Source organism: Impatiens glandulifera, chromosome 1 (assembly GCF_907164915.1).
Source record: "Impatiens glandulifera chromosome 1, dImpGla2.1, whole genome shotgun sequence".
In the NCBI taxonomy this organism is placed as follows: domain Eukaryota; kingdom Viridiplantae; phylum Streptophyta; class Magnoliopsida; order Ericales; family Balsaminaceae; genus Impatiens; species Impatiens glandulifera.
This window is the reverse complement of record NC_061862.1, coordinates 20,389,014-20,399,539: the sequence shown is the minus strand read 5'-3', so window position 1 is coordinate 20,399,539 and position 10,526 is coordinate 20,389,014. Positions and strand designations below refer to the sequence as shown.

Below are 10,526 nucleotides of genomic sequence, written 5' to 3'. Positions count from 1 at the left end.
TACTTGACAAGAGTTTGCATAGATTTCTCACCAGCATGTCCCAATCACATATGTCATAGCTTTGTTGCCTCTAATTCATTAGTGTTGCCGGAGTTGAAACAAATGTTGTTATCCCATTAAATGTACTACCTTGATAATAATACAAACTATTACTTTTCTTAATAGTTTTCAACATCACTAGAACTCTAGATTTTATCTTCAAAATTCCATTTTCCATTCTCACGTGTAGTATCAAAGAAATTAGATTCTTTTTAATATTCGGTATATACCAAACATCTCTGATAATTATGGTAGATCCATCATCATTTCTCAGCTTGATTGAACATGTCCATTTTATTTTATATGTATTAACATCTCCCATTTAACAACTTCACCATCTAGTTCCTTAAAGTCAAAAAACCACTTTCAAACTGGTGTCATATGATAAGTGTAGGCTGAGTCCAATATCCACGCGTTAGGATGTGATGTTGTTTGTGAGATCGATAAAGAGAATTCTGAATCAGCATTATCTCTATTTTCTGCAACATTTGCATCTTCAAAATCTTTTTATTTCTTCTTCAACTTTGGGTAGTTAATCTTCCAATGTCATTTCTCACGAAAGAAAGCACATTATCTTTGATAACTATACTTTTGGATCCTCCAATGCCTTATCTGCTATAGCTATTTTGTTTTTTCTTTTGTCCTACTTTCTCAATTCGTGACTATATAAAGCATAACTTACAGCATCAAGAGAAACATTTCCCTTGCCATAAAGTAATGTTGTTTCTAAATGTTCAAATTCATCAGAAAATTTTACATCAAGCATAAAAAGGTCTGCTACTAATTGATTAAACTTAGTGATGTGTTCATTCATGATAGTACTTGATTGGTAATCAAACTAGAATAACCGTTTTTTCATTAGGAGCTTATTTTGGCCACTCTTTTTTAGAAATTTGTCCTACAATGCTTGCCATAGTTTTAGTGCAGAAATTTCGTTCTTCATGACATATTTCTGCTCTCTAGACAAGCATGATCGAATTGTTTCGCACGACAATCGATTCATGATATTCCATTCTTTTCTTCTATAACATTTGACTTTTTGACCTAAATAACAACATCTAGACCCTACTGAAAAAGACAATCTAGAACATCACAGTGTCACATGCCAAAATGCCCAGTTCCATCAAATATTTCCACCGCAAACTTCAAATTCGACATTGAAGTCCTCGTCTAGAATGACGAAGGAGTTGATGCCCTTTTGAAGACTCAACCGCAATGCCAAGGACAAACCTTCGACTCTAATACCACTTGTTGGGAAAAACTGACAGAATACAAAAATAAACAAACGAAAGAACACACTAACATAATTTGATAACAGAGTTCGACCAAAATGTTGTCAACGTTTTCGAGCACTAAAACTATCAAATCATAAGAAAGAAGAAACACAAGTATATATGCAATAAACTAAAGGGGGGATAATTTTTTATAGATTAAGAAATTTCCCTCACTCTCCTATCTTCTGATTGTGAAAGTTTATTCTAATGGTAAAAAAAACTCTTTTTTATACTAAAAAAGTTATGGATAGGGAAGACAGTGCAAAGTGAAAAAAGCTAGTAAAAGGCTAGGGTATAGCTAGAGAATGGAGACTGACCGTCACTTTATTATATTTTTTTTTAAATTAGAAAAATAATATGAGATTAAATTATTATTTTTTTTTATTTTAAAGCCACTTAATTATCAACTTGTCAAATAAACAACGGTGTTAAATATAAACTTTAACTAATTATGTATTTCAGACTTTTCTACAAGAATAGAGAGCAAAACTAGACTTCTAACTTCAGGAAGCAATTGGAGAATTGAAGCAAAGTTCAGGGAAAAAATACTAGTTTCCCAAAAGGAAATGTTTGTCTCCAATAGTGAAAGATTCATGTCGTACATTCCTCTATCATCTAAAAAATAGGAACCGAAATGGTAAACTTTACTCGATTTTGTTTTAAAATTGTTTAGCTAAATCTTTTAGCTTACCTCTCTCGAATCTTATAAAATGAGGTGAAAAGACAACTCATCCTGGAGTTCACCACATTTCGAGCATTTTGCACCAAATTATTTCATAATTATCAACTTTTTACAATCATTTCGACCAAACAACAATCTCATTCATATATTTAACCACCACAAATTCTCTTATTTTCTAATCTACCCAATTTTGAGAATTTTGCACCCCAACTATCTCATTATTACCGTAACTTCTTACAATTATTTCGGCTAATCAATAATCTCATTATATATATTTAACCACCACTAACCTCATTTTAAACATTTTATATTCAACCGTCTCATCATTACCAATTATTTACCATCACTTCAACCAACTAATCATACAATTACTCATTCATATAACATAATTCGAATATTGGTCTTTATTATATATTATGAATACTTAACTATTATATCATATAAGATTGTTTGTTTATATTTATAATTTTTTTAAAATTTATAATTTATATGACTAACCATTCGAAATAAATTATTAAACTTACATTAAAAAACACTGTCCTCCAACATTATAAAAAGATAAATTTTATAAGAAATTAATAAATAAAAAACATCAAAAGTTTATCGTTATGTTTTTATAAAAATATTTAGTTGAATTAAAGATATAATGGTGAGGTAGATTAGTTTGTTAGAGCGATGATGCATATACAGTTATATGTTCTAACTTCAAGGCTTAAATTTATCTTTTTTTAATCTTATAAATTTTAATTTAGTGCTCCAAATTTTAAGAGCAAGTCAACTCATTTTACTAGTTGTCGGCTAGATTCAAGTAATATAATAATAAGCATTATTATTATTATTATTATTATTATTATATAAAGTATATATGCGTACCTAGAATATTTCTAATAAATAATTATATTTGATGCCTAAAAAATATGATATTTGATCCTTCAACAAAAATCTTCATCAAAGTATTGACTTTAGGGTCAAAATCGCATGCTAGAAGCACCCCAACCCTCATCCAAAGCTCCAAATCTTGGTCATGCATGATAGATGATGGTGTTTTATCTAAGTATAAGTATGGATGATGATGGTACCTAAGTGGTTACAAGATAAGATAATATAGATGAATTGAAGGTAGGCTGGATAAAGTTTTATGAATTTTTATTTATTTAGAAAGTTAGAGAAATTAAAATTTTTATTCTATTAAAATAATTTTTTTTTTTGCCAAATTAATGGATTCAAAATTGTATAGATAAATAGATGATATACAAACAAACACAAATTTGTTCAGGCATGGAATAATATTATAGAAGTTGTTGATCTATATAATGAATTAATTACTTGGAAGATGCCAATATCGATTTCTTTCTTCTATTTTGTACTTTAAATTAATTTGTTGCTCTAGCAGGCTTGGCCTACTGCCAATATTGAATTCATCTTTGCTACCCTTTCAATCTCTCTTTTTTGACCTACTAATTATCAGATAACTTTAAATTGTGGAATCCCTCTACTTTTTTTTTTTGTCTTTTCACATACTTTGTTTTAATATTAAATTATGAACTAACTATGAAACATGTTAACTTGGGTTTGGGATCCTTCTAAATACTAATATTTTAAAGAAGAATTTAACTTATTCTTAATAACAACTTAAGTTAAAAATATGGTCATTCTGCTGAAAAATCCTATTAGTTTATTGTATTGAATAAATTTTAATACATTGCAAGGATCAATCTCACCATGTCTTCCTTCAAGCTGTCTTTTTTAACTCAATGTTAAAAGTAAAATCAAAAGTTTTGACAAAGTATTTTGAATAAAAATACCTTAGATTGAAATCAAATGTGAAATAATTTATCTTTTTAATTTTCTTTGTAATTAACTAATTCTCTTCTAATAAATTGACTTCTAATCTAATCAATTGAAGTTATATATAAGAAATTAATTATTAAATAATACAAAAAATTAATAAGCAAGAACAATTTATAAAATTAAAATTTCTAATAAAAAATATTCATCGAGGATTACATTAAGAACGAACTTAAATGATAAATATTGAAGTAGAACAAGTCCAACAAACAAATGAAACAGTGTCAAAAAAACTTTTACTAATTATTTTGAACGCCAATTTAAATTATCCTCAGTCGAGAGTCGATAAATAACGTCAACCAAAAGCCTTTAATTGACTATCATATAGTCTGAAATAGTAAAAATTCCTTTAAATTATAAGAGAATATATGTATGAGTTGAAAAATAAAATCTTTTTAAATTTAATAGTTTATATGTCTAAATTTTAAAATATATATATATATATATATATATATATTAAACTATATTAATTCATTTTTGATTTGAAAAGAATTATATGAACGTTTTTCATCCAAGATCATGTGCGGAAAAAAGCAAAAAAAGGTTAGTTATGCTGTTATGATAAAATAAGATTAAAACAATAATATAATTTCAAGGAATCTTCTTTATCAAATTAATATTATAAATACATATCTTTTATTCTTTCTTTTCACTCTTGATCGCCAAACAATTTTGACTAATACTTTAACCTTAAAACCCCATTTGATTAATGATGGCTGCTTTCTCTTCTTCAATTTGGAATATATACCAGTCAAAGTCTACATATAGATTATTACAGTCTACACCAAACACAAATATTATTATTAATTACTTCTATAAATAGCAAGAAAATCCCATACATACATGAACCAAAACAAAGAGAAAATGGATGTTGTTAAGGCAATACCTTATTCAATCACCACCACCACCATCCCAAATGATCTAATCTTCAATCATATTCTCCCCCATCTAGACGGCGTCACTCTAGCCACCGTCAGTTCCTCCTCACGCCAACTCCACTCTCTCTCCTCTCACGACCACCTCTGGCGTGACCTATGTCACCGGACATGGCCATCCACCGCCCACCCATTACTCCAACAACTCATTTCCACCTTCCCTTCCGGCCACACCATGTTTTACGCCGATTCATACCCCGCCCTAATCCACCGCCGCCCACCGCCGTCAACTCATCTAATCCGCCGCCATCCACAAACCCACTTTCTTATATCCGCCGTAGACATCCAGTTTGGACAAGAAACGTTATTCTCCAAAGTTGAATCCATTGATACAGAGAGTAAATACTTTCTTTATTCTGAATTTCTCGTCACTGTTTTGGGTTTCAAAGAAAGAGTCACAGTTTCTGCAGAATCGGAAAACTGGGAGGAGGGAGATCACGAAGCGGAGAAGATATTGGGGGAGAATCTGAAACTGAGTTGGATCATAATTGACCCGGAGAGTAAAAGGTCGGGTTCAGTTTCTACCCAGAAACCCGTATCAGTGAATCGTCACTGGCTGACCGGAGAAGTGGAGCTTGAGTATTCGACGGTGTTCGCCGCCGGGAACAGAGGGGAGTTGGTGAAATGTGCGGTGGTGGTCACGTGCGGAGGAGGAGGGAAAGGAGGGAGGTGGCACGTGAAGGAAGTGAGTATGAAAATGGAGGATATTGATGGGAAGATGATGAAAGGGAAAGAATGTATGGAAATTTTGCAAGATGCTTTGGAGAGAGGAGAGAGAAAAGGAGATGAAGAAGAGAGAAAGAAAGGGTTTAATGAATACATGGAGATGGTGATGAAGAGAAAAGAGAAGAATCAAAGAAAAGATGGCCTTCTTGATTTGGCTGCTATATCTTTTTTCCTCACCATTTTCATCATCTTCTTCCTCTGTTTCCTTCATTTTTCTCTACTCAAATATTAAGCATTTCTTTATTCATTAATTGTTAAAACAAACATATATATTCTTATTAATACATTATCAAGAACTATATAAATACATGTTATTATGATCTATTGTTATCTTTTAAGTTATTGAATCATTGATTATGATCAAAATTAGTAATAGGGTATACAATAAAATATTGAAAAAATATTATTTTTTTTATCTTAGACAAGTTTTAAAAAGTTGAGTTGTAAGGTTATAAACTAATACATGAATTTTTTATTTTTTGAATTATGATGAGAGTTCAAATTTCAAAGTTTGGGACCTAGGTGGGATGTGAGAATGGACTGGACATTAAGGATCAAAGTCAGAGGATACTGACCGGAAGGGTCTACTAAAGTTAAAAGTTTTATTTTTTATATTTGAAGTCTTTAACTAGAATGAGTTGAAGAATACCAACGAAGTTAGGTATTAATTATTGATCAGAATTTAACCACAAAATCTAACCATTAAATCTTTCAACTTGCAAAGAATTAAAAGTCAAATATAATCAAACATTTTGATTTTATGAATAAATAAAATTATTTTGTTTCCTGCTTTTTATCCGCATTATAAAAGAAAAGAGGATTAGTGAAAATGGTTTTTTTTTTTTTAAAGATATACTTGATTATAGTTCAGAAACACTTTAAATTGAAACAAAAAGAGTAATATCATTTATTTTTTTAATTTTTGGATTATGATGAGAGAGTATTCAAATTTCAAAGTTAAATTCTCAGAAAGAAAATGAAATCCTAACTAAGTTTTAAAATTTTAACTTTATACCATTTGAATTAAAAGAGATTAAGAGCATCTTATCCATGACCCATTTTTTGGTCACGATCATAGTCATGATAATGAAAAAAGCTTTATGACCAAGATTTTGATCATTGTGCTTATCCATGATCAACAAAATCTTGATCATGAATTAAAAAATATTATTTTTATTTTTTAAAAACTTTTATATTCAGGATCAAAATCAGCGGAAGTGTTTGGATTGTTGTTGTAGTTATCTATAATAATTTAGTATTAATTATGGATAATTGTAAACAAATGAGGATAATTAGTAAAAATGGAGAAAATGGTGATTTTTTTGTGCTCCAAAATATAGCAAAAGTGGTCTCTATTTATAGATCTCGAAAAATTATGAATTTTAATATATATATTTTTTAAATTATAAATAATACTAAAATCGGTTTTTTAAAGATAAGAGATAAAGAAAATCTGGGCAACCAATTAGATGCTGACAAATTGCAGTATTTTATTGGATGAGTTTGGTTGTGATTTTTGTCAAAATTTGACAAAAACCAAGACCCAATGACATGATTGTGATTTTGGTCATGGAATGACCAACCATTTGGTCATGATAAATTCACAAAATCAACTATAATCGGCATCATGACCCATTTTTGGGTCATGAATAAGGATGCTCTAAAGACAAAATTTTAAAATGAATATTTTTTAATTATAATTTTTTTTTCATTTAATTTAGAAAGTTTAACAAGATCCATGACCTTACTTAGTGGCATACTCGAATTATAGAAAAATGAGAAATATAAAAGAATCTTAGCTCATGTACTAGTTGAGTTTAGTTCAACTTAAGATGTTAGATAAAAATTTTATTACTAAAACTATCTTAGTTCAGTTGAATATTTAAAACCATAATATTAACTTTTAAAAGTTAAAGACGTTAAAACCTTATTTAACTTAGACTCATTTATTTCATACAATGATCATGTAACCCTTGAAGATGAATTTCATTGATCTTTGATGCAGGGAGCAAAGTGTGTCAGTCCTTACCCTTTAATAATCTTAAAGGGCTTGTTGAGGAAGTCGGTTTTTAAGTTTTACTTTAGTTTTCTCATAAAAACCCTTGTTTGATAAAAATAAGGAAAAAATATTTTCTAAAATTTTAAGACCAATTTATCCCTGGGTTGAGAGGATACGATAAATGTGTGAGAATTGTTGATTAGAGAGAGAAATGATAAGGTGGCTTAGAGAGAGAGGGGGGTAATTTAGGTATTTAAATAGATAAAATTGATGATTAAATTGTTGATAAAATATTTGAATTTTGGAATAAAAATGGGTTTTTATCCCAATAACCAAACATCAAACAAGCCCAAGAGTTAACATCTTTCAGGTTTAGAAGTCATAATGCAGAACATGAAATGAACTCTTGGATCTCATCCAAGATCCAATAACCATTTCAAAAAACTTTTATTGTCATGGCATATTAAGTCAGGACTTAATGGATACCATAAACATTGAATGGTGATTCCCTGCCAAAGGAAAGGTCAAGACTTGAGAGCCCATCCCTATTCAAACTTCAAAGTCACATTAATTTTCTTTTTACATATATTCAAAAACAAAAGTCTTACTTCTCCTTCATAATAAATAAAATTAAAATACCAGTTAATTTTATCAATATTCTTGTTTTCAAAACACCTTCTTTTCTATTTAACATGTTACAAACATTTGCATTATAAGGTACCCATCTTCCAGAGTTTGACCAACAATATCTATAGATCAAACATTGAAGATTCGAAAATGTATTTTAATTGCATTTACATGAAGCAAACAATGTTTTTCGCTAAGTACTTGAGGATGAATTTTTTAAGGTTTGATATTATACCAAACAATATTAGGTTTCCCATTGAATACTAAATTTATTCAAGAAGGTTAATTGTTTTTGTCATGTCATATATGTAAATTTATTAATATTCTTTAATGTCTAACTGGCATTTTAAGTCTTTAAAAATTGAAACAATTTGTATTATTTCTAATGTCAATGAAGATTATTTAATATTATATTAACTCCTAAACATTTTAAATAATTTAAATATATTTTTAACTTTTAAATAAATCATATTCATAAGTAAATAATATTTATAAAATATATAGTATTTACGAAAATAGAAAAGAAAAATATAAATAAACAATACATCACCTAAATTTTAAGAACATGTAATAAATAAATAAAATGAGAGACTTTATAATTAAAAAAATATATTCCTCAAAAATATATAAACATTATAAATAAATTTATTTAAAAGTTTGAAAATAATATATTATAAATATTTATTTTTAAAATGAAGAAATAATATTTAAATGATCTCACATAATATATATGTAAATAGATCTGCTTCCATTTGGTTGTGTTGCCCCTCCCATGTGAGAGGGAGCAGAGAGAACACAGCCAAATAGGATCTTCCTCTCTCTATATATATTGTCTTCCCCTCAAACTTAATATTTATTTATAAATATAAATATATTAAAAAATTAATTAAAGATATTATTAAAAATATATATTATAAAAATATATAAAATTGTCCCCTATTTTAGTTATTATTGAAATGTCATATTTTAACAATTAATATATTTACAATCATTTTTAATTTATAATTTTTTATAAAAAATTAATTTTTATTAAATCAAATAAAATATTATAAATAAAATATTAATTTATAAATAATAAAAAATAACATTTACACATAAACTAAATTAAATTATAGGGGTTAAGTAATATGAATTTGTAAATGTTGAGAGATGTGAAATAGGTTAATACAGATACAACTAAACATGCAGATACGTTAGACACGCATCTATTCAAAGAGATAACATTTAAAGAATAAAAAAGTACTAAGAAAAAAACAACAATATCTATTCAAAGAGATAACATTTAAAGAATAAAAAAAGTACTAAGAAAAAAAACAACAATAGAACAACACAAAATTGTACAGTGGCTCGTCCAGGGGCGGAGCCAAGTACAAGTCGGCCCGGGCTATAGCCCGGATAGCCTTAAACAACCTGTATGTATTTTATCAATAACGATGGTAAATTACTATCGTTTTTGGTTATTTTCCGTTGCTAAAAAACATTGGTGACAGCAAACTATAAAACTAGCCCGGATAGATTTTTTAATAAAAAATTAGCCCGGGTAGGTTTCAAATCCTGGCTCCGCCCCTAGGCTCGTCAGAATGTCTACATCCACTTGCCAAAACAGAGTAATGTTGTTCAATATGATCAAATAATGATAATGAAGTTTTAATAAGATACACAAAGATTTACAAGAAACACTCAATACCAAAAAACTAGAATCCAAAAAATTAAATTGTTCTTTTGGAGAACCTCACTTGAGAAATGAATATTCTCAATCCACTCCAAATTTCAGCTATATCTTCGAAGATTCATTTTATTTTCCCAATAAATAGCCAAAAGTAAAAAAAACTAGAGATTTAGGAGAAGTCAAATATGACCATAATTGTCTAATTTAGAAATTTCTAACTGTGTATTATTATTTTTAGTTTTGGTTAGACAACCATGAATTCAAATTAACTTGTCTTCTTCTCCCATATTTTTCCCAAGCTCTTTTGATGTCATTTTCAAGACATGAATTACTACATTGATTAATACTTGGATCAATAACATGGAAATTACATTTTTATTCTTCAATAAAATCAATCACCAAAATTAACTCTTTTATTTTGAGTTTTTTTCAGACATAAATTCTTCAACAAAAAATTAATCTTTAATCTTCTTGTCTTTTGATTATGATTTGGAATTAACATACAACATCAATCCCGACAAACTCCACCTTTATACATATGTGACATAGGCAATACTCCATCTACCTTGATCTTTTTCACTTAGGACAATTAAGTCCAGGAACCCAATATGTTCCCATGTTGGCAATCTTCATACATGTATCATGCTTGGTCATTGAAACCATCTTTTTTAAGAAGTTACTTACATTCATCTTAGTTGTAACTTATTTACCTTGACAATGCTCTTCT

At 28.5% G+C, this 10,526-nt stretch overlaps 1 protein-coding gene across 1 annotated transcript; it reads left to right on the top strand.

The window, feature by feature from the left end:
- The first annotated feature begins 4,691 nt into the window (after window positions 1-4,691).
- LOC124921594 (F-box protein At2g27310-like) lies at window positions 4,692-5,758 on the top strand. The gene has a single exon (XM_047462268.1). The coding sequence runs from the start codon at window positions 4,708-4,710 to the stop codon at window positions 5,734-5,736; it is 1,029 nt and encodes a 342-aa protein (XP_047318224.1). The 5' UTR covers window positions 4,692-4,707; the 3' UTR covers window positions 5,737-5,758.
- The last annotated feature ends 4,768 nt before the right edge of the window (window positions 5,759-10,526 follow it).